This window comes from Tympanuchus pallidicinctus, unplaced genomic scaffold (assembly GCF_026119805.1).
Source record: "Tympanuchus pallidicinctus isolate F22 unplaced genomic scaffold, pur_lepc_1.0 scaffold3, whole genome shotgun sequence".
NCBI classification, from domain to species: domain Eukaryota; kingdom Metazoa; phylum Chordata; class Aves; order Galliformes; family Phasianidae; genus Tympanuchus; species Tympanuchus pallidicinctus.
Window position 1 is genome coordinate 38,633,997 of NW_026294747.1, and position 26,657 is coordinate 38,660,653.

The window sequence follows — 26,657 nt, forward strand, 5'->3', positions numbered from 1 at the left end:
AGTAAAAAGAGCAGATGTATCAGAGTAGAGCCATGAATAATAGTGGAAATATGGGCAGGAGTGGAAAGGACAGACTGATATTCAAAGGGGAGTTTGACAAGAAGGAAGCAGGAAATGATGTGGCTGGCTTCGCACAGGGCTTTCTTCCCTGGATTAGTTCTGAAAGCTCTGGCATCGTCACTAGGGGAAGCATTGTTGCCCTTCCCCAGCAGGGTGTCAGTGGTGCTTTTGGCAGAGATTCAGTTGTAGATTTCATTTGCTGTGTTGTTATTTCTTTTGAATGAGTGTTCTGGATCTCCATATGTTCTTTCTGAGAGTATGCTGCCAAGGACATGAACTCCAGGGTCCCATACAGTTACCCTACCTCTGCTTCCCTTCAGTCACTGCACCTTTTCTATGTGGGGTGGACTATACAGCTGTGCCTCTTGCCAGATGTACAGGTGTTTTAATATTTCATCAAGATATAATCAGTACCAGTAACTGACTCACTAAAAGAGATTAGATTTAGGTTAGATATTGGTAAGAAGCTCTTTACTATGAGGGTAGTAACACACTGGAACAGATTACCCAGAGAAGCTGTGAATCCCCCATTCATGGAAATGTTCAGGACCAGAATGGATGGGGCTTTGAACAGTGTGATCTAGAGGCAAGTGCCCCTGTCCCTGGCAGGGACTTTGGAACTAGATGATCTTTATGGTCCTTTCCAACACAAACCATTTTGTGATGAGTTTAACATCTCCAGCAGGGCTTTACTGTCTTTTAGCATCTTTCTTCTAATGTATTGAGTGCATTATATCTGCTTCATGAAATGCATGCAATTCAGACTGATAGCCCTATCTACCAGGCTGCATGTACTTCCATGTCTACTTCAAAGCTGCTCTTCTAAGACTCTTCCATATTCTTCTGAGTAATGTTTTACATCAGTAACACTTTATCTCACTTGCATTGATATAATTATGTCCAGAGCCCAACGAAGCAACTTAGCTGGGCAGAATCTAGCTAAGACTGGGGCTTTGTACTCTGCCTGTTTTTTATTGTGTCACACTTCTGTCTACTCTGGTGACAGGCTGCTGGGCAGTGCAATGCAGTTTCTGCCATTCCTGCTTTTTGTCTTAGGCCTAGAAGCATTTCTACGTCATTCCTTTCTGAAGAAACATAGGAGTAATCCTTGTAGTACTCACAGGAGCACTGATCTCTCCTCTCTCCACCCCCTCTCCTGTCAGTTTTAGGAGGTGGAGTAGATAGGTCTGTTGTAGCATACACTCACATGTAAGCAGTGCTGTCCTCCCAGATCTGTACCCTGCAGTGCAGCACTCTGTTTCTCGTGCACACCCTACCTCTTCAGAGACACTCCAACAACCATCCTGGCCCTCTTCTTTACGTGGCTTTCTATGGATCTCATCTGCCACTCCTCACACAAACTGTGCATAAAGATGCACTGTGCTGTGCTATCTCCTTTTTTGTGTGCAGATTTGCATGTTGCTAAGATGCTTGTAACTCATCTATCTCAACTCCTCACCACTCTGCATAGTCACGTAAACCTGCCCATAAACCTGTTTCCTCCCAGTCCTTTCTCTCTTATGCTTCTCAAAGCCCCCAGGCATTAAAAACTGAATCAGAGGCGTTTAAGATGAGGCACAGGTGATGTCTGCTCCCAAAGGTCCCTATATATCCTCAGGCTCTGGCAGTTGGTTATTTCTCACAGGACTGCTGCTGTAGTTCAGGCTTACTGCTGACAGGGCCCTTGGGGCGTCTTTGCAGTCAGCAGAGCCTTCCCTCTTCCTGACCATGACTAAACTGAGCCTGTTGTTGTAGATCCATTGACCCTTTCCTGCTCTACTTTCAGCCAATTTGTGGCAGGAATGTATTTATGCCAGGAGTCAAAATGGTCTTGGAAGTTCATTTGCTTCTGTGTGTTTTCTTAAATCTCACTTTCTTGCTTAATATGCCAGCTTAGCCCCATCTCTGGAGCATTTCCTTCCAAATGTGCGACAGGCCACTGATAACTGTAGGAGAGATATGGTGCTTGGAATATGTATTTGGGAATGTGATCAAGGAGTTATGAGAGTATTGGATACCTCTATGTATCTTGCTGCATGTGTGGCTTGGGAAGAATGGGAACTTTGAGTGGCAAAGGGCAGAACAGTTGTATTTCTGTCACCCATCAGCACTAGGTGACTCATAGGTGGAATGGTTTCAAGCTACGGCAGGGGAGATTCAAGCTGGACATGAGGAAGTATTACTTTTCAGAAAGGGTGGTCAGGCACTGGAATGGACTGCCCAGGGAGGTGGTGGAGTCACCGACTGTGGGAGTGTTCAAGGAAAGACTGGATGTTGTGTTGGGAGACATGGTTTAGCGGGAGCTATTGGTAATAGGTGAACGGTTAGACTGGATGATCTTTTAGGTATTTTTCAACCTTGGTGATTCTATGATTCTAAGATTCTAGTACTTGGTGCTCTAGTCATTGACAAGAGTCCACTATGCCAGGCACTATACAGGTGTGACTGAAAATCAGCTTCTATCCTAGAAAGCTTGCAGACTTGATGTAAGAGTGCAACAGATCAACGCTGGCAGAGTGTCAAAGGCAGGAACCATCCTGGACTGTCAGGTTGATATTAAGTCATGAATACTTGAAGGTGAAGGAAAACAGACAATTTTGGTCAGCAGATAGAAGGTTTTTGGAAGATTATAAACAGAGCATGGTGACGGGGAAGGTGTAAGACAGAGTGAGTTGAGGAAGTTGGGTGATGGTTGTTTTTTGTCTTGGAATACTTATGGTCCAGACAAGACCAATGTGTGTATGTCAAACCCCAGGGAAAAAGGTGTTTTGCTATCCAAGTGTGACAGGATGGGAACTGGGCTGACAGAAGTTTTCTCATGTTCATATGGAACTACTTGTGTTTTAGTTTGTGCTCGTTGCTCCTTGTTTTGTTCTTGTTCACCGCTGAAAAGAGCCTGGTCCTTGACACTTGGCCTTTAGATATTTTTAAGTGTTAGTGTTGAAAAAACTGCTGGGGGAGGGAGGTGTTGTTCTTACGAAACATGTAAGATTTTGACCTGGCCTGGAAGTGAAATCTAGAGGAAGGTCTATGTTGAAGAAAAGGCCAAGATTGCAGGCATACTTGACAGGTTGGTGATGCTGCCTATTGCAATGAGAAAGGAAACAGAAGGGATGGTTTGAGTAAGAATATTAGGAAATGTACTCTCACAATGTTGTCTGTAAACAAAGAGACAGATATCTGTAAGATATCTGAGAGATGAGCTGAAATTTTTAGTTTGGCCAGTGGCAGTCTGATCTACAGTCATAAGAAAAGAGGTGAGGATTTTGTGAGTTATGACATTGGAAGTGCTGGTGAGGGTAGTGTCTGCGGGCAAAGCTTGGTGGAATGTTTCTAGAAAGACAGGAAAGAGGTAAAGATACTTCTCAGACTTGCTAACAGACCTGTTAGAAAAGCAGAAGACTATTGATGTCTTCCTTAGGAGTTAGAGGGGTGTTCCTGCTGTTAGCACTTTCAGCTCTATTGGCTGGGAGCAGAAGAGGAGCTTACAGGGAACGCAGTAAACCTCAAAGCCTAGGATCTCAGTAGGAAGGAGTCCCTCTACTGAATCATGGAGTAAGAGAAACCCTTTGAGCAGACACTATGCAAAAGAACATTTATTGGCAGCAGACAGTTGTCTTCTGCCTTGCTTTCGCTGCTCACTAGTATAACAAGGATGGGAAGCCTCATTTATTAGCAGGGAAAAAAAAGAGAAACAAAGTCTTTTCAATTAAAACACAAAAAATGGTATGGAGTGGACAAGTTGTGTGCTCTTGAAGAACCGTGCTTTCAATCTGTCTCAAAGATTGACATGTGTGGCTCTATCCTCACTGACAGAAAGGATGCAAGAGAGGAAATATTTTTCCAAAACGACAGAGATAAAAGAGTGGATTTAATGAACGTTGTTCAATTCAAGTGGGAGACAGCTCAAGATGAAAGAGCAAATTAAGAAAAAAGGTATCATTTATATGTGCAAAAGGAGGGCCTGAAACATGGGGCAAGTTAGGGCATCTTTTTTCCCCATGGCTTGCACCATAGGAGAGAGAGAAAGGGGCTCACAAGTTGCTTTCTTTTTCAGAGTGATGAAATGGGAGGATGTGAACGGGAATATAAATATTTATATGCCTCTGCTTTGTTCTATGCGTTTTGCATAGATGCTTATATTGTGCAAAACGGTGTGCAGGTACACCGTTTAGTGTGCATGTCTTCCACCTTCTGTTCCCCAAAAGTGCAGTTGCTAGGACTAGCTTGACTCTGGATTGGAAAACACTGGCTGCTGTTGAAGGCAAGTTACAGGCAGAGTGAGCTGTGGATGTTGTTTAAGGTAGCAGGCAGGGGACTAACTGCATCAAATATGTATTCTGAAGTGGAAGGAAGTGCAATGCTGAAGGAGCCTAGTTGCTGTTCTGATTAATTGCATCTAGAAAGAGGTCCATACCAAGGTACTAGAGGGGATGGCAATTTGTTGCTATTCAGAGGTGTCTTGAGGAAATAATTCATTTCAATGATGTGAATTTCTTCTGGCTTCTAGGGAAGGGAAGTGGACTTGCAGCTTGTCATTGTGATGCAGCTTCTGACTAGTTTAGGCAGTGTATAGGTTGTCCAATCTTTTGGCTTCAATGGGCCACATGGAATAAAGAGGAATTGTCCTGCTGTTGAATGTTTACTCTTGGGTGGCTGAGCTGTGTTAATGTTGGCATTCCATGGCTTGGGAAGGTAAGAGGACACCTGGTAGCTTCATTGATAAATTAAAAAAAAATTTATCTCCTTGTCACAACACAGGAAGGTGTTCCTGAGACAGCTGGATTCCAATTTGGCCGTGACAGTCCTTGCCTTTACTGGATTGAATACTGCAATTTCTTTTATTTAGAACAAAAGCTAGTATTTGCCATCTTACCTCCTCAGCAGCATAGGTTGGTGAAGCCAGGTGACTTGGTTTGTTATGATCTGACCTCACTTTTCATTGAATGTGGTTATTTGATGCTCTGCAACGTGTTGTAGCCCAGCATTCCATAGGAGGATATCAGGGAGAACCAATGTTAGAGCTCAGCTCTGCTGAATTCAAGGCAGGCATCGTAATGTATAACAGATCTCCCCTTGAAAGGGACCACATTGCTTTCCCTCCTATGCACTGAAAGACATAAGGATCTTGTGTAATAAGCCTTACATTATTGTTTTGGTGCATCAGAATACACATGCTCCTTTTACCTGGATTCATTTGGATGCAATACATACCTCTATATACGTGGACACTTATGTGTATACGTAATGTGAACACGATGGAATCCATTCAGAAGAAAAGTGCTATCCTCTGTATATCTGCAATATTATTAAATATATTGAGTTAATAAATACATATTCTTGACAGATGCATTTAGGAACCATCAATTAAGCTTGGCATTCATTAGGTGGGGAGAAGCCCAATCAGATTTCACTGACTCAACAAAGCCTCCTATAAATTGTAGGCTGTTTGTTCTGACGTTTGATAAATTATTCTTCATAATCCACTGTCTGCTGCGATAAATCTAATCTTTCAGTTTTTGCTGTCTTAATAATTCTTGGAGCAACGCTGTCACATTTTGTTTTCATAGAGGGGATAGAGAGGCTGGGGCAATAGGAAAAAAAAAACAAAAACAAAAACAACCAACCCTCATCTGCTGTCTGAGAAATAGCTTACTCTACCCAGTGTAACATTTTCTCCTGCCTAGAACTAGGTTTTTCACTCTTGCAGGGGTCAGTGGTTTTTTGGTGCCATGGACAGTTAGGTCTCCGTTCTTCAAAAGGTGACCATTAAGCAGGTAGGTTCACATCCCTTGGACCTGATTCAGGAAAGGCATCCAGACTTTTGAAAGCAGTAGGGTCCCATTATCAGTAATTCTAGAAGTTCTAGGAGCCATAATTCTTAGAAATGCTGTGTCAGGCCTAGAGCTGAATAACTCTTTGGCTACTCTGCCATGAGAGAGCAGGGCGACCCTGTGCTAAGCTATGTGAAGATGACAGCTGCAGTGCCCAAAACTTCCCTGGGAAACTTGCTCCTGTTCCCACGTGTGGTTCTGTCGTGCAAATCTCATTATCACTGTGCTCCACACTGTCCCATCTGGGAGGCTGCAGACAGCCCAGTCTTTGTGTAAATCTCAGAAAGCTGCTGCAGTCTGAGCTTGCTCACCTTTGCAAATTGCCATCCATGGAGCTGTGATTTAGAAGGGAGTGTTCAGTGCCATAGAAAGGCTATAAAGGCAGGGCTGGCATACAATTAAGCTTTACCTGATATGATCTTCCACCTTTCATAATCTGATGGCTAGCTATTTCTTGGGTCAGAGGTTATATCTTCATGTTTAGTAACTTGTGCTGGATTTTCTACACTGGCTAATCTACCTGCCAGGAATTTTGGAATTTGTAACCCCCTGTGGCAATGAGTTCCATGGCTTATTTCAGCAATATGGGGAAAAATACTTTTTCCTTGTTTTTAATGGTGCTGTCGGCTAATCTTGTGTGTTAATGGACAATTTGCTGCTCCTGAATTTTTCTGCAGAACGAATGAACGGTGCCAATCCCATTTTCTGTGACTGAAGTTCTCTGTGACGTTCCCTCCCTGTTGTCTCTTTTCACACTGAATGGCCCTTTGAGGGGGGGAAAAAAAAAAACATAAATTGAAGATAGTCTTGAAATGCTTTGGTGAAGAGCTCCCTTTCCCATGGAAATACTGAGCATTTGGAGGTCTCCTGAGTAACCCACCTGTACCATACTGGTTTGGCTCTGGCAGAGCTTGGGAAAGTTTTTCTATAAATAGATGTGGAAAAGAAGAATTCTCAGTGCTGGGTCAGGAAGGGGGTTCCATCACTTAGATCCTGCTCAAGGGGATAGCTTGTTGGCAGCCCTTCTGGAGAGTGAAGTATACTTCAGCGTTGAGTGGGCAGGTTGGAGCCTGGCAGCAGTATTTGACCATTTACTACGGCACATGGATATAAAAAGGTTGGGATTAAGAAGCAATGTACTTCAAAAGAAATTAGCTAGCAAGACATGTGCATTTAATGTTTATGGTTTGAAGATTAAGACACTGGGCTGTAACTCAGGATATCTGGTTTAAATCCCAGCTCTGCCAAAGACTTCTCAGAAAATGCTGGGCAGGTCATGTAAGGCAATGCTTTCAGAAAAGACTTAGGATTTAGCATCTTAAATCCAATTGACTTCCAGTAATTTCCTAAGTGTTTAAGGACAAGATCCACAAAAAAAACTGAAGCATTCTGTTGCTCAGCATTGCAGCATCAGCTGACGTGTGCCATGGAGCTCATGCAGAGCAGTGTGTGCTTTGGGAAGATGCTTCAGTGCATGAGGAGAATTGTGGGCAACAACCTGGGACAACTAGAACGTGAGAGCTTGTGCGGGGCTTGCATGGCTCTGCACCTTGTACAATAGCACTCTAGGCTTAACAACAGTGCTTAGGTGCAACCTCAGCACAAATGCATGCTAAGAAGCATCTGAGTAGATGGATCCTGCAAGGAGCTTTTATATCAGCTCCCTAAGGTGTGAATACTAATACCAACGATCATGAAAAGATTTTGCGTATTTTAAACAAGCTTCATTCTTTAGAATTAAGCAGCCAGGGCTGTTTCCGACCAGTGAAGTACAATGACATATTCATTTGCTGGTTGAGCACATGCCCAGTGTGGAGTGGGATGTACAGAAAGCTAATGAGGGAAACCATTGTGTGTAGGGATGCTGCCCACCTTTGCAGCTGTAAACGTGCAGCTCGTTGTCATGCTCATTCGGAAGAACACTGGTAAAGTTTCTATTCTCTCTTTTAAACCTTTATTAAACCTGTCTGGAAATCATGCTTGTTTAATCTCCTGCTAGGATTGCAGATGGTTACAACCAGTTTGATAAAGCCCTTTGAGATGAGCTGTGGCCTGGAACAAAAATTCTTTAAGTACCACGTCAGGTGAGCTTCAAAACTCCCCCAGATCTTTGTTTGCTAATTAGCCACCATGGAAATGGTGGGCGGAATTTTTGTAAGGGTCACTGGGTACTCGTGAGCAGTAAGAGCATACAGCCTGCTCCAAGAACTGGGTGCACCCATTCGCTTGGGAAGGACCTCTGTGACAGACACTGTAGGAGCCTGGCTCCCCCCTTTTCTGCCTCCATAGCACGCAGCCTCATACTCACTTTTGCCTCTCTGGGACATGCAGCCCACTTCAGAGGCACTAGTTGCCTCCAGCACACTGCAAAAGGACAATTTCATAATGAATGAGGGCAATTTGCTAAGTGGGGTCCTGGAGCTCTGCTGTAATTTTGCTGCTGCTTTATCTCAGTCTCACACCTGCTCATGTAATGGTCTGGCTGTGATCTGCTCCCTCCCTCGTGTGCCTGCGTTCCTCTTCTGCTCCTATAGGAGCCATCAATTCTCTGACCCCATTGTGGTCCCTCCCCCTGGTGTCTTGGCATGGAGCCTGCAGGCAAGCACAGATTTCCCCTTGAACTGCAGCAGGGCTGCTGTGCTGGCTCTAGTGGACAGGAATGCTAACTTGGCTTTCTTGTCCTTAATAAAAAGATTTTAAATGAAATCCTTCTGCCCAAAAGAATTTCTTGAGACAACTTTCTTCAAATGATATTTCCTTGGAAAACTTGGTCACACAAGAATATTGTATATATTATTCCTACTAGAAGGAATATGTGCAGCTTTTTTCCCCCCCGTACACATTCAGTAGTGGTGAAAATGATTGGATTGACAGTGTAGGCAATTAAAAGTTTTTGAGATCCAGAGCAGCTGGAATTTTATGCAGTTTAGATGCAGTTTTGCTAAAAATGTACCTTACAATGGATTCAGGCCAGTGCACTCCCAGTTCTGTGCTTTAACCTCTTGGAGGATCTTACTGTCTTTGTGACAGGTGGAGTGGTAATGTTGTCTGGGATCCTGTAAAGGCTATTTTCCTTTAATGTGAGGTGTGGTGTAGTAGAAGAGGTGAAGAAAGTCCCAGCTTGACCTCAGGTAGCAAATTCTCTGTTGGTGTTTTTTCTTTCCTTAAGAATATCGTAGTATCCAATGTGTTCCTCCTGGCACCTTAAGTCTCTTCTTAACGGGCTCCCTCTTCATCTGATAGACAAACCACACAAAGGTAGAAATCTGTCTCTCAACACATCCCTTGAGCCATCTGTCATCCTGTAGGTGTTTCTTTCTTTATACTAATCTGAAATGAGAATCTCAAAATCCAGTGAAGTGAGAGAGAAAAGAGGGAGGAGGAAGAGGAAAAAAAAACGTTTTCTCTCACGAGACAGGAATGTCAATAGGTTTGAATTATGGACCTGCTGTAATTAAAAAACACATAACTAGTTGTTTTTAAATGCAGTTGTTTTACTTAATTGATTTTGCTGCCAGGACCAAACAGAATTAAATAAATAAATAAGACACCTTCCTTGTGAATTGCTGGAGGCAGCTGAGCCACTGTTGGAATCTAATTGCTGCAAACGCTCCAGTTTGTTGCTACCAATAGATTTCTGTGGAAGGGGTTGGGAGGGAAGGGGGTAGGGTGGTGTAGGAGGGGGCTCATTCCCTGGCAGCTGCAGAAGGGAACAAGCTGCTCCTCGTATAGTATTTTTTTCTCCTTGTCAGCAAAAAGAATATTCGTTTAACACTTTGCATGAAGACTTCGCTTATTAAGTCTTTATTCATACTTAATTACTAGCTCACTGCAGCTTCCATCTTTAATTACCTTTTAAAAAGCAGGTTATAAAAATGCACTGATGTTCTTTGTCTTTTTTTTTTTTTTTTTTTTTTGCTGCATAAATTACAGGTTTCTCAACTGTTCACTCAACATCAGTCCAGCCCAGGCAAAGGGTGGGAAGTGTTCTCTTTGCTGACTCTTAGAGATATCTTAGAGCTTGTGTGTATCTTGCTCTGCAGAGCAGGACAAAAATTCCTAATCAGCATTACGCAAACTAGCACAAACATAACCATGTTGGCACCCCTTTTTAGGGGAGCAGAGGAGCCTGCCTAGTTTGCCAGGATGATATCATGCTACTGTGCTAATAGTGGCTACAGCACCCCTCAATAGCCAAGGATGCTGACCATAATTTCTCCAAATTGTTTTCAAGACAGCTTGCAGTGGTCCCTCTCCTGGTGCCTTGGCTGTTCCACGTCCTAGATGACATGTGCTGCTGACACTCTGACATAGGTTTCCATAAACAGACCACTTCTAAGAACACTTCCTTGCTGGGCAGGCTTCATTGGGAGGCCAAGCAATGAAAAGGGTAGGCAGAGGACATAGAAATGATGAAAGAACTGAGACTGCACAGATTTGGTGCATACTGCCTCTGACCAGTGGTCAAGGCTTTCCTTATGGGTGGTTTCTGGCACCCCAAGCTGATGCCTCTTTCCCTTTTCCTGACAGGTAAAAGAACTCTTTGTGAGTTTTGAGGACACACCTTTGGGAGCAGCATCACTAGCCCAGGTGCACAAGGCAGTGCTGCAGGACGGGAGAACGGTGGCAGTAAAAATCCAGCACCCAAAGGTCCAAGCTCAGAGCTCCAAGGATATTTTCCTCATGGAGGTAAAGCTGCCTGGTGATTTTGACAGTTGTAATGCAAATGACAAGGAGTGAGCAGGTATAACATTAATCAGTTCTGTAGCTTTGGAACTTCCACAGTAACCAAAGAGTAATCATTCACCAACGTCAGTGTGTTTTTTTGGTTAAGGCTGGTGTGATTCAGTTCTGTTTCTTGATTGACACCTTAATGCTGACCTGATTCATGGTGGAAATAAAAACATTGAAATATGGAGAGTGTAACGTAACAGGAACAGATGCACAAAAGAGGGGTTCAGCTAGGAACAAGTTTCTCTCCTGAATGGTAGGCACTGCTTGTGCTCCCAGTGCAGTGCTGTGGCTTCTCTCAATCTCCTGAAGTCTAGTCCACTGAAGAGAGAAACTGGAGAAAAGCTGTGGTACTGTGCTTGCATTGTAATAATCAGGGATGCCAGTGGTATGGTACAGAAATGGAAGTGGGGCTCAGATGGAGGAGAGATGAAAGGTTAGATCTGTAAGTGCTAGTACTAATGCTTTTAGCTCTCCAATAAGTACATATCTGTACGTATAGCAGAAATGCAATGTAATACATCTTTAGTAGACATTATGTTCTTGGGACTAAAGAGAAGTTGAAGCTCAGGAAGCCTGCCTGATAAGAGTTTTGAGGATACTGCTGATGCAATGACACACTTCTCCATCACAACAGATCAGGAAACAAAGATCCAGCACCCTTTCAGAGAGCAGTGCGTAACTAAAACTTTTTAAACCAATAAAACACTGTGCTCTGAGCAATCTTGGTAGTCTGCAAACCAACACAGCTGATTCCAGTTAGAGCACATCAAATTGTAGCATCATTTATTTTGAATTACTAGTAGCATAAATTTTGGAGTTTGATAAATATATATTCTGTTAATATGGAATATGTTTGATTCTGGACTTGTTTGAGAACAGAGAACAGTTTGAACTGGCTTCGGTGCCAGTTGTAGTTTTGGATTTGATCCAGATTTTCTTCAGGACTGACTGCAGTAGTCTGCCCCATGACTTTGCTTTTGTGAGTTGTCATTTGGCATCCTTCATTCCTGCTCAGGACAGCATAGCAGAAACTGAGCAGTCAAGACTGAACAAGATGAAGAAAGACTGTGAGATCAGCACAGTAAGAGAATTGTGTATGAATGAGTCAAGACCTAGATTCACCTTCAGCCATTTGTGCTGTAAACAGTGGACACCACAGGAAAAAAATCCCCCCTCACCTTATGACACTGTGATTGGTAATTATGCTGTTAAGAGAGATTCAGACAAATAATTTAATGATTTTTTTTTCCTGTTTTTGGACTAATCCTCTTTGGAAATGTAGAACTAAAGCAGTGTGCATCCTTTTGTCAGTTTGGTATTGTCTTTTCTGCAGACAATCTAGTTTGTCATACTGGAGCTCCATTATGTGCACACATTTTTGGGAAAATACCTCGCAACGTGATGCATTTGGTCTTTTTTTAATGGTCCTCCACTGGAGTGTTGGTTTAAATATACATCATCATATCCTTGCGTGGAACTGTGTTTGATAAGGCTGCATTTAAAGCTAGGTTATATGCACTGAGGTTCTGGTCCTTTAAGAATCAGCCACTGCAGTTAGATAGGAGGTTAATTTAAATGTTGTTGGAGACAGTCTTCTTTAGAGACTGATGGAAAAAAATCTGAATATAGATGGAAAATTCCTGAATTCACTTGTGATTTCGTAACATAATTTTCTGACTCTTTAAAAATCAGGACACCATCTGATAAATCCAGGGAGAGATCCCTCTGCTCTTATGTCAATTCTTATTTCAGGACAATGTGTTAGACAGATGTCAGAAAAGTGACAAGCCAAATATTTTTCAAGTATGTCACTGCTGATGGTCAAGTTGGCAAATTGGTTCTAAAGAGCATTCAGAGGAAGCAAAAACAATGTCTGAATTTTCTCACATCAAGCATCAATAGCTCCTATAAAGTTTATGTACATGTTCATGAAGATTGTTGGTTACATTTCATTTGGATGACATAAATTTGTAAGGATTTGTGGGTTTAGATATAACAGTAAAAATCATTCAGTAGTGTCTGGAACCTGGTGATTACATTTTAAAGGAACATTGAATTTGGAACTGACATTTAGATAAGAGAAGTAGAGAGAGAGAGGTGGAGAATAAATGTTTTCACATAGCTGAACAGTGGCAGTGATGGTTCACAAATTTATTTTTTGTCATACGTTTCAATGATAACAGCTTTCTGTGCTTGTTTTAATGTTCCTCCTGCAGTACAGGAATCCCCACCTTGTTGGTGGAGATCTAAGAAAGAAAACTGTCCAGGAACACCATGGCATATTTGTTTTCATTTTCAGATGATGTACAGAACAAGTAAGATAAAGTTTGTGAATTAAGTATTAAGTATTATTTTTGTTTCATGACTCAGTAGTTAAAAAATATATATATTTCTTCCTTAACATGTGCTCCAAATTGTCAGCTTTTCTGTATTTGTGACACTGGCTGAGAAACTGGCCCTTCATCTGAATAGAAAGCATTCTTGGCTGCTGTGCAGCTTTGGTTTTGCCATCCAGACACATAGTCTTGGATAAGCTTCAGGAAGGAGTGCCTTTCACTGGCTCCTTTAGTACAAGTTGCTCTAAAACATTTCCAGAATCATTTCAGTAGATATTTTCAAAGCCATGTGAAGCTGCCTAGTTCCCTTAAGAAGAGGATGCTACCTCAGAGTTGCTGTCACTGACACTGAGAGGCAACTCGCTCCTCACCAAAAGTTTGTTTAAAGACATGTTGCTTACTCGCTGTATCTGAATTCCACTGTTTTCTTTGAATTGCCTGATGGATTTTCTGAATTAGCAAAATTTTTGTTTGGTAGTGGAAGAAGTAACACAGAGGTGATAAATCTTATTTTTAGATTCCAATTTTTCTATTCCAATGAAGCCAAACCATGACTTATGGAATTAAAAGAGTTAAAGACTCAACAGAAAGTAATTGCTGGGCTGTTCTCTTGGAAAGATCTGTCTTGTCCTCTCATTTCCAGGGCTTTGATCACTCAGTTTTAGGCAGCAGGCAGTTGGGTTCCGGCTGCTACTCTTTTGTGTCTGATTATTTCACTCCTGGATGTGTCTGTGTGGAAGGGCAAGCCAAAATTTGTGTTGCAGACTCAAGGCATGAAGCCATATAATGTATTATAATACTGCAGAAATCCTATAAGTACTTAAGGTGGATTTTTAAATTTTTATATGTTTAAGTTACATGGAATAATCCTGTCAAAACAGCATCTGCTTTTTGTAGCTGCCAGCGCAGCACTGTGGTAGCTGTGTGGCTTTGAAACTGGAGTGTGGCTGACTGTCTGTTTCATTGTTCTCAGGTTCTTCTCTTGATTGTGAAGCAGATCTTTCCAGATTTTGAGTTCATGTGGCTGGTGGATGAAGCAAAAAAGAATCTGCCTTTGGAATTGGATTTCCTCAATGAGGGCAGAAATGCTGAAAGGGTTGCTCAGATGCTCAAGAACTTTGACTTCCTGAAGGTGAGGGAATACATGTTCCCATGTATGTATGTGCATTGATAGTCTCACTTTATGGTTCTCATGCACCTCATTTGTCACCTGGAAGAACTATATGGAGGGAGAGTGGTGGTCAGTCCTTTTGTGTTCTTAGATTACTCTGCTGATTCTGACCACCAAACTAGAATAAGGCTGAGGATGTCAAGAAGGGTTTGGTGTACTGTGTGTATATTTCAGGAGGAAACATGTCTGCATATATCTTTCCTCCTTTAAGACAGTATATTCTTTCTCTGAAGTAAGCATATGTTGTCCTTACACATCCATGGCTAATGCACTCATGTTACCTTCATACACAAACAGCTGCACCCATACGGTGTTTCTCCTCACTGATACACATATGCCACCTCTCCTACCACACACTGACAGAGGTCACTGACAAATGTTTCAGGTACAACCAGATATGCACTCATCTCCCTGTCTGCAGATGTGCTCATGTCTGCATACTTGCGTATGAGCATCTTCTTGCTGACGCATATGAGGCACAGGCTTCTGCTGTGTGCATTCTGGAAATACCCAGGTGTGCTCAAGCGCTTGTAGACCTGTAGCCACAGTTCACATAACTGCATTTGCACATATCCAGTGACAGCAAAAAATACCTGTTCCTTTGGACCCTCCTGCATACAGATACCAACACAAGATTTTGATCTCCTGTTTATGCAGAAGTCCCAAGATGGAAGTGATGGATGTCTGAAGTGAATAGAGTTTTTGTTAGACTTTACACGCCTATGTGTCCATTTTCTCCTTGCTTCCTCCATGCAAAGGCTACAATTCCTTGTCACCAGGTTTGGGGCAGGCCTTTTGAAGCTCAGTGGCAGCAACTGGCCTTTTTGTAAACACAGATAGCTAAAAGCCACCAGGGTTACAGAAGGCCAAAGGCCAATGATTTTGCTGGGTGGGCACTTATCAGAAGTACCTTGGTGAGCTGTATCTGTTGCAGCTGTAACTAGGAGACTGTGAAGTAAATCCCCATGGAGACGGCCAATCACTTTCTTGCTGGGTTAAGGAGCTATCATGATATCAACATGTGTAACAAATGGCTTGAGATGACTAAATAATGGATCCTGCTGTCTGACCTGCCAATTCAGAGACGTGTTCATCACCCGAAGGCAACAGAAGAATTGGGCTCTTGTATCATTAATTTTCCTAAACACTCAAGAAAGCCAAGAAGTGGATTTTGTGCTGTGAACCTGGTTGAGCTTTTAAAGCCAGAGATAAATTGTTTCCATGCACTAGCATTACACCCAAGCATCTGTGAGTAATTAAAAAAGTCACTGAAGAATTCATCTATGAGTGAGAGAGATATTTCCAAGAACTTAGATTGTTCTTTGTAAGCCCTTTGACTTGCCCCTGTAAATCTTGAGACAAGAATGAGTGTCGTCTGAAATGATCTAAGGCAGTGAGGATCTGTGTCTAGGAGGCAGACCACAGCAGCTAGAGGGACTCTGGGGGGCTTCTTGTTTTGGAGTTTGTTTGCTTTCTCATGAATATAACTCTGCAAAGAGTGAACATCCAGATAAGCTGGGAAGATTGCTGTATGGGACTTGTGTGGCAGGATTTTGGTATGATGAGAGCTGCAGGGGTAGCCTTTGTGAGTAGAGCCCTCAACTGACCCATGTCAGATAAAAGGGAAGTGGGGGGGAGAGAAGTGAGAAACAGATGAGCAGCCCTTGCAGCCACTAAGGTTAGTGAAGAAGGAGTGAAGGATGTGCTCCAGACACAGAGCAGAATTTCCCCTGCAGCAGTGGGAAGGAGCTCCTCATAGAGCAGGTGAATGTGATCTGACAGAGGCTGACTGTAATCCTCATTCTCTGTCTTCTGGCACCACTAGGGAGGAGGAGAAAGGATGAGGTCTCCCCTGAGCCTCCTCTTCTCCAGACTGAACAATCCCAGCTCCTTCAGCCGCTCCTCATAAGACTTGTGCTCCAGACCCCTCACCAGTTTTGTTGCCCTTCTCTGGACACGCTCCAGGGCCTCAATGTCTTTCTTGTAGTGAGGGGCCCAAAACTGAACACAGTACTCGAGGTGTGGCCTCACCAGTGCTGAGTACAGGAGGACTATTACCTCCCTGCTCCTGCTGGCCACAGTATTTCTAATGCAGGCAAGAAGAGGATGGATGGTGATGGAAGGTGTTTTTATAGAATCATGGAATCAAAAAAGCGTTCGAGTGAGAAAGGACCTTAAAGATAATCTAGTTCCAGCTCCCCTGCCACTGTCAGAGACACTGCTCAGTAGATCAGGTTTCTTAAAGCCTCGTCCAACTCGAACACTTGCAGGGAGGGAACGACAGCTTTTTTGAGCAACTTATTCCAGTGCAACTTGTTCCAGTGTCTCAAGACCCTTTTAGTGAATTATATCTTCCTAGTATCTAATTTAAACCTACCTTCTTTTAGTTTAAAACAATTGGCCTGTTTACCATAGCTACATTTCCTCATTAAGTGCCCCTTTCCATCTTTCTTGCTGGTCTCCTTTTAGTTTCTTACAGGTGGCAGTGGGTTCTCCCTAGAACCCTTTCTTCTACAGTCTGAACGATGTCAACTCGCAGCCTTTTCTTAATAGGAGAAATGCTCCAGCCCTCTTGTGTCTGTCCTTGAGCTCGTTGTGGCATTTCTCTAGACGCACTCCATGTGTTTCTTACATTGTGGATTCCAGAGCTGAACACTGTACTCTAGATGAGGTCTCATGAAACCGTTTTGGTTTTTGTTTCTCACTGTTCTAGTCCCAGAATCATAGAATGGCTTAAGTTGGAGGGCATTTTAAAGATTGTCTAGTGTTCAATTCCCTTGCCATGGGTAGGGTTGCCAGCCACTAAACCAGGCTGCCCAATATCTTATCCAACCTGGCCTTGAATGCTTCAAGGGATAGGGCATCTACCACTTCTGTGAGCAGCCTGTTCCAGCGCAGCACCAGCACCACTCTCTGAGTAAAGGATTTATTTCTGACATCTAATCTCAATATCCCCTCTATAATTTTAAAGCTGTTCCCCCTTGTCCTGTTACTATTTACTCATGTAAAAAGTTGATTTCCCTCCTACTTACAATCACCCTTTAAATACTGGGAGACTCCTGTGAAGACTCCCCCGAAGTCTTCTGTAAGCTAAGCATGCCTAATTCCCTCAATTTTTATTCATAGGAGAGGTGTTCCAGCCCTTTGATCATCTTCATGGATCTCCTCTGGACCCTCTTCAACAACTGCATCCTTCTTGTGCTGGTGTCCCTGGGGTTGGACATAGTGCTCCAGATGGGGCCTTACGGAGGCAGAGCAGAGGCAGTAATCTCCTCCTTCCTGCTGGTCACTGCTCTTTTCATAGAATCATGGAATGGTTTGGGTTGGAAGGGGCCTTTAAGATCATCTATTTTCAACCCCTTTATTATAGGCAAGGACACTTCCCTGTAGACAATGTTGCTCAAAGCCCTATCCAGCCTAGCCTTGAGTGCTTCCATAGAGGGTCATCCACAACCTCACTGGGCAACTGACAGTGTTTTGATGGAGCCCAGGGTACTGTTGACCTTATAGGCCAGAAGACAGCACTGGTGGCCCATGTCCAGCTTTTCATCCATCAGAACTCCCCAAATTCTTCTCAACTGAGGAGTTCTTCCCCTGATCTGTACTCATATCTGAGATTGCCTTGAGAAAAATGCAGCATGTTGCACTTGGCCTTGTTAAACCTGATTAGATTCTGTCATGGTTTTATGATTGTTATTGGTATATCGCATCGTAACGTCATACAGTGCACTGGGAGTTAAAGAGTTAATGTTCCAGTTCCATGGATTCTTGATATTTTTGGGTACGTGGTCCTCAGAAGAGAGGAAGAACTACATCTCCCAGAAGACTTCAACTATTCTGTTTCCATTTTCTCTTAGTAGGAAAGATAAAACTGTTTGCAGGTCACAAGATGTGCCCTTCTTTCACTGCTCGTCTCTGCACCTGTGTTCCCTGGCCATCTTGTCTTCATTAGAGTAAGGTCTTTGGTTTTGGATGCTCTCTTGCTCACTTAATTTGATTTCTTAGCCTTAATTTAATTATATTGTAGTATATTGTGTTATCTTGCATTCCAATATTATATTTAATAAATTAACTTTCCTCCTCAGATCACTGCCACTGTTGTGTTGTTAGACCCTTCTCCCTACCCTTTTTTCCCCTCTTCTCCTTTCCTGCTTTCCTAGGGCTTGGGTCCATGGGTCCCACTTGCCCCATTAGACTGGGCTGAACCAGCCTGTAAACCATGTGCAGATTCTTTTGTGCCCAGTTTCTGAGCATGTCCAGCTCCCTCTGGTTGGTGTCCCTCCCTTCTATTGTGTCAACTGCACCATTCAGCTTGGGTCATCAGTAACCGTGCTATGGGCACACTCGATCCCACTGTCTATGTTATTGATAAAGATATTGAAGAGCACTAGGAGATAGCACCTGTGTCTGGTCTCTACCTGGATATAGAGTTGTTGACAGTAGAGAGCAATGTGGTGGAGCATAGCTGTATATTAATGTGAAACCACCACAAGTGCAGGTGACTGAATCCCTGTTGAATGAATCCCTTAGCATCCAAGTGTATGTGAGGTTAACATGCAAGGTATCCTAGGAGTGTTGAGCAGCAAGATTGAGAGCTATTGAAATTGCCCAGCAAAGGACTCTTTGGTCTGGTCTCACGTATGTGGTAAGGTAGAATCGGCTCATTGGATAAATGAGCTCTCTAGAATAGGAACAGTGCAGGAGGCAGGTAGTTTGTGGAATTGTGAGGGACTGAGGCATTGTCAGTAGTTACAAGCAGAGTATAAAACAACCACTGTTTGTTCAAGAGTTCTGATAAGCTAAAAGCTAAAAGCAGCTTGGCTGGTTACTTCGGTTTAGATTTAATTAGATGGATAACAATTCTTATCTTTTCCTGCCCTACCCTAGTTGGTGGACATTTGAAGTGTGTGAATTTAAGTTCACAGCTGAGTTGTGAATAAGGATAGGAAGCTGCATGGGTGTCTTTCTCTTTGCAGAATCCAAAATATGTATCTGTTTTAACTGTATCCTAGGCTGCATTGATAGATGCATGGGCAGCAGGTCAAGGCAGGTGATCCTGCCTCTACTCTACACTGGTGAGAAGTACTGCATCCAGATGTGGAATCCTCAGTACAAGAAAGATGTGGACCAGCTAGAGCATATCCAGTGGAGGGCCACAAAAATGACTGGGGATGGAACACCTCCTCTACAAGGACATGCTGGGAGAGCTGGGACTGTTCAGTGTGGGAAAGAAAAGGCTCTGGGGAGTCCTGAGAGCAGCCTTTCAGTATCTAAACAGAGGCCCCTTAAAAAAGGGGGCAAGCTCTTCAGTAGGGTTTATTGTGACAGGATAAGTGGAAATTATTTCAATCTAAGAGTGGTTATATAAGGAAAATATTTTTTATGCTAAGAGTAGTGAAGCACTGGAACAAGTTACCCAGAGAGGTGGTGGATACCCCATTCCTGGAGGCATTCAGGGACAGGATGAACAGGTTTCTGAACAACCTGATCAAGCTGTAGGTGTCCCTGTTTGTTGCAGAGGAATTAGACTAGATGACCTTTAAAGGCTCCTTCCAACTCAAATCTATGATTCTATGAACTGGGGTACAGTAGTGGGAATAGATGGAGCTCTCTTATGTCCTTGGTAGAACGTACCCCTCTAATTTCTCCTACATATGAAGATAAATATGGACGGCTTGAGACACTGAAGAGCAACAGTGTGAGGAGTATCCAAAGGGAACTTCAGTAATACCAGTCTTTTGACAGTAGAAGCTTCAGCACAGAAAGAATTTCTCATAGAGACTGGAAAAGGGGGGGCCTGCCTGAGCTAAGACTTTTGTTATACTGCGTCACTGCATCTCTGTGTGATACAGCGCCTCTTCCTTAGACCTAACTCAGCTTGATTTACTGCGGATTGAATGAAAAATGCTTTGACATTTTACACTCGTTGCTGTGTCACATTGGCAATTAGATAGTTAAGGGTATCCCAGGGTTTCTATGACATGCCTTTTATTTGTGACACTTGATTTTTCTCCTAGTTTGATTGCAGATGGCCTAAATACGTGGGGTTTGTCAGCTCAAATGCGTTTGTGTTTCAAGGAGCACTACTGAGATGCAATTTATGATGATGTCTTATCATTTCTAGAACTGTGTAAGTGGGCCCTGTGTGTAGTGAAGGAGATCTGTTTCCTGTCTAAAGGCACCAAGTGAATGATTCAGAAACTTGTAGTTAGTACTGAGCAAGTCGGTTTTAGGAGCTGTGAAGCAGATAAGGAAGAGATATCAGACAATAGTGGGAGTGGGAAGAGGTCAAACTCTCATAGAGCAGTGCCTGAAATGTTCCAGAAGCACAGACTCTTCTACTGTTGTATTGGTGTGTTGTTTTGCAGTGTATTGTCCCAGGAAGTGACCTGCAGTGCCATTAGATGGATTTACCTCTGTTGTGCTTGGGGAGAAAAGAAGTCCTTATTTCAACCTCTTGCTTTTTTTGTTCCTTTTCTGAACTGTGATATGTTCTCCTTCCTTTCCCCAGCCTGTTGTTTTACCAAAGCCATCTATTCCCTTTTCAGGTCCCCAGAATCTATTGGGAGCTCTCAACAAGGCGTGTTCTTCTCATGGAATTCATGGAAGGGGGACAGGTGAACGACAAGGCATACATGGAGAAGAATGGCATTGATGTCAATGAGGTATTTTCTCAGCTGCCTCTGAACTGGGCATGTGAGCAATGTTAGACCAAGGCTGATAGGACAGGAAGGGGCAGAAAAGGGAGCGTATATTTGTATGAAGAGAGTAATCAATCTGAAAGATCTTAGTTCTTTTGCTTTTGGGAATGTATACAATCCCTTTTGGGAACACTCTTCTGTAGGACTGTACAGCTAGAGATCTTCAGAGCGATAACCATGCTTCTATACTGTGCACACCAATGTTTTGTTTCAATGTGACAGTCTGTGTTATCCTAGTAGAACTGCTTCAGCTTCAGATCTTTTTGTCTCTTTTCTTCCTCTATCTTTCTTCAGCATTAACTTTCTCTTGGGCAAATGCATGGGATATAGCTTTTGTAACCCATTAGGAGGCACAGATTATAGGCCCTGTATGATCCTAGTTACTGGAGTGGCTTGACCCATGGTGTTTTGCATAATATTCTTGGATTGTTCAATTCTGATTTCCGAAATCTTTCTTTTGAATGTAACTCAATAGTTTTTTTCTTTGTTTCTTGCTCCAATACTACTGTGTAATTTTCTTGTCCCTCATTGAACAACTGCTAGATTTCATCCCTGGGGAAGCCATATTTCTCTGATGGATAAGATAATTTGTGTGCCATGAAGTTGGAAGATTTGGATTCTTTGTGGCTAAGAGATTCTTGAGGAAACAAGGCATTACTTACAAGAAAGCTAAGGTGCCTGAGGAAAGAGTTTTGGGCCATTCAACAATGTGGAAAACCAGCCCTCTTGGTCAGTGAATGCTGACTGAGGCAGTGCTTTTTGCCTTTCTCATTGTGCCCTGTTTGTGAACCTCAAAGCCACACTTGGTTGATTGGCTATTAAAGCTAGCAAAATCAATTGTACTTAATCTGTCCATCCACTTAATTCTCACTTCTGAATGCTTCCTCTCTCTCTTTACTCTTCTTCCTTTCTGCTTCTTCTTTCTATCTGTAAGAAAGTTCTTGTGATGTTGGTTAAGATATACCAAGGGTGTTTCAGGGGAAGGGAAAAGTGAGTTTGGTATGCCTCGCAAAGAGAGAATGTTGTATGTATCTTCTCAGCTGCTTCCCTAAGTCACCATGATAACAGAAAAATGTCTGGTGGAGGACTAAACAACCTGCCTTTTTCTCTGGACAGAACACTTCTTTCTCTGCTCTTACACCCAGCAGAAGCCAATAAAATATTTTCTAGTAACTGCTGCAGGCACCTTTTCTTGTTTCACCACTGAAATACGGGAAAGAAAATTCAAAGGTTAAAATAGATTTTGAGTCTCTTTCCATTCTAATTATGATGAACAAGTCAAGGTCAATGGACAGTAGTGAATGACTTCTCTGAAAGATGTCTGATCAATTTTTATTAAAGAGGCTTCTTGAATAACTTCCTTGTATATAATGCAGTCTGTCTTCTTTCACATCTCCATCAGGAAGCATCTGGAGCATTTTGGTCATTAGTTTCTCTCCTCACTCCCATCAGGGAGTCAGAGAAATGATTGTCAACTGATCAGAGGTAGACACAATTGTGTCTATTTTGTGCTGATTATCTTCCTTTATATTTACCAAGGTAGGTTCCTGCATGATGCGTCATTGTGTGACTCAGAAGAACATGATAGCTGGTGGACTTCTCTGTCACCTGAAATTTAAAAAGCCTAGTTCGACTTCAGAACAACCAGTCAGCTCCATTTTCCCAGACAAAACAACTGGTCCAAAGTGAGTTGTTTCTTTGAGCAAATATATCTTACATAAGCCCTTTTCTGCTATATGGGCAAAGGTCAAATCTAGTCCGCAGCACTTAGATACAAGACTAAATATTCCTCAATATCCAGCCTTGAAATAGTCAGGCTCATTTTGATGCCTTAACAGGAGGACTCTTGAACGATATTTACATGCACATTTTGGGCAGGGCTTCCTCAGAGTTCTTGGACAGAAGATCTATTCTGAGACTGAGGTAACCAGCCCAGCAGATCCGCTTGACACTTTGGTTGTTTGCTGCCTCCAGCAGTTTGAGAATTCAAAGTTGTATGGAGAAGCCCAGGGAAGTGCATTCTTGGCAATCTTCCAGGGCTTTCTCCAGACAGCCAATGTGGAAAACTCAATAACTTCAGCTTTTCGATGGGATATTTTGCTGAGAGTATATGTCAAAATCAAGTACAGAAGAAGCTGACTTCATTTTTTTTTTTCCCTAACTTTCAGGGGTCTTCGCTTTAATAGAAGAGATTTAGAACCTTTAGATTTAGAAAATTGAGCTCTTGTTTTTGTTCATCTGTTCCTTTGGGAAGGTTGTTTTGTGATACCTTGGCAGGCTAGGTTCCGTGCAGCAATGAAACCACGTATTTTACTGACCTGTAAAAATGTAATTATAAAAAAGTTGTCAACAAATTTTTACTATGGCAAAGTATAAGCCGTGGAGGTTTCTGGTAGTCTGTCACGTGTGTGATGTTGCTCATCTCAGTGGTAGAATCACACATTTCTGCTGACTGTTTCAGTACCTGTGCTGAGCCGTTCTTCCTTTCTTTCTCTCCCTGCTCCTCCAAATTAATGATCATCTTTTCCTGACTGCCAGTAAAGTAACAGTACAAAAGAAAGGGCACCAGCCCTGTGAGAAGTATATGATGAGATATAAGATCTGTTACTGTGGCCACAGTAAGGTGAGGTAGGAATGGTGTGAGATGCAGCAGATGGGAACAGGAGTGACCAAAGTCCAGTATTTGCTGCTGCTTGATGCTATGGGTAAGGATCTACATGGCGTGGTGGCAAAATGAGCAAAAGGCGGCAGGCACTGAAAGGAACTTGTGGAGGGGGTGGCAACAAAAGTTCCAAAACTACGATGTGACTTATACAGCAGTTTTTGTTTTCAGGAGATGCATTAGTTCCCCATATATCACTTCAATCTGTTTATCAATCCTTCTATCACCTTACTCCATTTTGTTTTACTGAGCTGAGAAAGAGAGGTATTCAGTAAGCAGGATTTCTCTTTTGTGACAACGCAGCCTTGAAATCAAGCTGAGCTTCTCTTCTCTAAATGGAAAAGATCCCTGAGGTGAAAGCTCCCTTCAAACCAGGTTACTGACATTTACTTAATACCGTCTGTAGCAGGATTATCATTAAAGCTGCCCAAGAGCACATTAATCTCTCTGGATCCGTCCAAGCGCTGGACTGTAATGGCATTTAATCAGAGAAGGCTTTGATTTCTAAAGACAAGTGCAAACACTGAAATATCTGCCTGTGTAACAGTTACTTATTCATGTGCAAGTGTAGCAGAGGATGAGAATGCAGCTGGGATATTGACAGTGAGCTGGAGAGGGGAGTTATGAAGAAATAAGCTGGTATGAATTTTGAGAGAAGTCCAGGCCGTGGTGGGTTGAAAAAGGCACCACTTGGAAACTGAATCATTCTTGTCTTAAGACATTATTTACGTTCTTGCTTGGGAAGATATATTTGGAGGATGTGAGTATAGCAGAGAAGGAAGGAAAAATGGTCTGTGGAGCTCTCAGCACATTTGTAGCATACCATATAAAGAGGGAAGGAAGCAGAGCATGTACTTCTGAAGAAGACCCAAGTGGCACAAATGCTTCTTTTACTCCCATTCTGATTTTATCTGATCAATTTAGAGAGATTTTGTCCATATACAAATTTTGATGTTATCTTTGATCTGCTGCATAGGTGTCCACCCTATCCATTATTTTAGGTACTTTGGTATCTGAAAGCCTATTTTAGTAGAGGCTGCTGGGTCAGTAGGCTGAGGGAGCTGTGAAGCTTGCACATGTGCGCATGCTGTATTGCTTTCAACTAACCAGCCGGTTCAGGTAGTCGAGTGGAGAGTTTACCACAGAATCATAAAATTACAGAAGTCGAAAGGGACCTTGAGATCATTGAGTCCAAATCCCCTGCCAAAGCAGGTACCCTGTAGTAGATCACACAGGTAGGCATTCAGAGGGTCTTGAATATCTCCATAGAAGGAGATTCCACAGTCTCTCTGGGCAGCCTGTTCCAGTGTTCTGTCACCCTCAGTGTAAAGATATTTTTCCTCGTTTGTATGAAATTTCCTATGTTCAAGTTTTAGGCCATTACTCCTTGTTCTATTGCTGCACACCACCGAGAAGAGCCTGGCCTCATCCATCTGCCTCCTGCCTCTCTTTAGATATTTCTAAATATTTAATCATGTCCCATCTCAGTCGTCTTTTCTCGAGGTTGAACACACCAATGTTACTCAGACTTTCCTGATATGGTAGGTGCTTCAGGCCTTTTATCATTTTTGTGGCCCTGCATGGGACTCTTTCCCAGAAATCCCTATCTATTTTTGAACTGAACACAGTATTTTAAATGTCTAAATGTCACCGGAGCAGAGCAGAGGGGGAGGATCACTTCCCTTGACTTGCTGGCCACGCTCTTTTTAATGCACCCCAGGATACCATTGGCTTTCTTGGCCACAAGGGCATGCTGCTGGTTCATTGCTAGCCTGTGCTCCATCAGGACCCCCAGGTCTTTCTCTGCAAAGCTCCTTTCCAGCAGGTCAGCCCCTAACTTGTAATGATGCATGAGGTTATTCCTCCCCAGGCGTAAGACTCAGCCCATACTCTTGTTCAGCCTTATCAGGTTCCTCCCTGCCCAACTGTGGCAGCCAGTCCTCCCAGTTTTGTACCATCAGCAAACTTGCTGAGCATGGACTCTATCCCTTCATCCAGGTTGTTAATGAAGATGTTGAACAAGATCGGACCCAGTGCCTGCCCCTGGGGAACACCACTAGTCACAAGCCTCCAGCCAGACTCTGTGAAGAACTGTGCCAATCAGCCAGTTGTCAATCTACCTCACCATCCACTCATCTGTCCCACACTTTCTAAGTTTGATAACAAGAATGTTGTGGGAGATGATGTCAGACACCTTGCTGAAGTCAAGGTGCACAACCCCTGCCTACCCGGTTGGTGATGACATCATAGAAGGCAAACAGATTTGTCAGGCATGATTTCCTCTTGATGAGTCCATGTTGACTACTCCTGATAACCTTCTTCTCTTCTAATTGTTTGGAGGGGGTATTCACCATGATTGCCATGGCTTACGTTTGAGTCAGGTAAAGGAAATGGTGTCCTTTGCTTCAGCTTGCAAAGAGCTTTTTCAGGGACTGTGCATGATTCAGAAGTCAGTGTTTTGTCCAGCTGAGAAGTGAAAGCAAACAGCTGAGGTACTTAAGATGAGCTACTGCGTGCAATTGTTGCCATCTGTCACCCCATCCTTTCTGCTTCCTTCAGTTACTAAATAGAATCCTTACAGCAACAGTATCTCTTAGTCTGATAAAGAGTCCTGCTACCCTCCCGTAGTTAACAGCTTTGCAACTTAAAATATGCTTTTAGTATGAAGTTTACCGTTCTGCCTAGGGGCAGGAGCTGCTGTCTTGAAGCTACCAAAATTTAAGTGGGATTTCCTAGACTGTAATCTCTTTATCAATGCAAGTGTGGAAAACTCTCATGTCTCAAGTTTTTGTGCTTATAAAACTTAAGTGTTAGGTGAAATGGAGCATGGAGTTCGTGGGGAAAATGATTATTCTTTTCCCTCCTAATTTAATCCAGGGAGATGCAAAAAATGCCACATAAAGAGTTAAATTACAGGTAAACCCTTCTCTCGTTGAAAGTCAGTGTCAATCATCAGTGTAAATCAATTCTATATGGCTTAAGAATCTCAGCAAGTTGCTTTACATTAAACCAAAGGTGAACATATCTACACTTGAAGCCAAGCCAGTGAACCCCCTAGCCATTTGAGGTCTGGCTAATATGCAAGTAGCAATTAAACACCAACTGATCTTTTTTGTAGAAACTTACCAAATTAATCCCTCAGTTTCCTGGCCAGGTAAG

The 26,657-nt window shown here is 42.8% G+C and overlaps 1 protein-coding gene across 7 annotated transcripts in view; it reads left to right on the forward strand.

The window, feature by feature from the left end:
• Positions 1 to 26,657, forward strand: part of ADCK1 (aarF domain containing kinase 1) — a 78,932-nt gene that overhangs the window by 41,320 nt on the left and 10,955 nt on the right. For 5 of the 7 annotated variants that reach the window (XM_052695566.1, XM_052695565.1, XM_052695562.1 and 2 more), the window contains exons 5-7: positions 10,425 to 10,583; positions 13,938 to 14,096; positions 20,684 to 20,800. In XM_052695566.1, coding sequence (XP_052551526.1) covers positions 10,425 to 10,583; positions 13,938 to 14,096; positions 20,684 to 20,800 — 435 coding nt within the window. Of the gene's footprint in view, positions 1 to 10,168; positions 10,285 to 10,424; positions 10,584 to 13,937; positions 14,097 to 20,683; positions 20,801 to 26,657 lie in introns of those variants that run through there. The other 2 variants (XM_052695568.1, XM_052695567.1) reach the window with 2 other exon arrangements.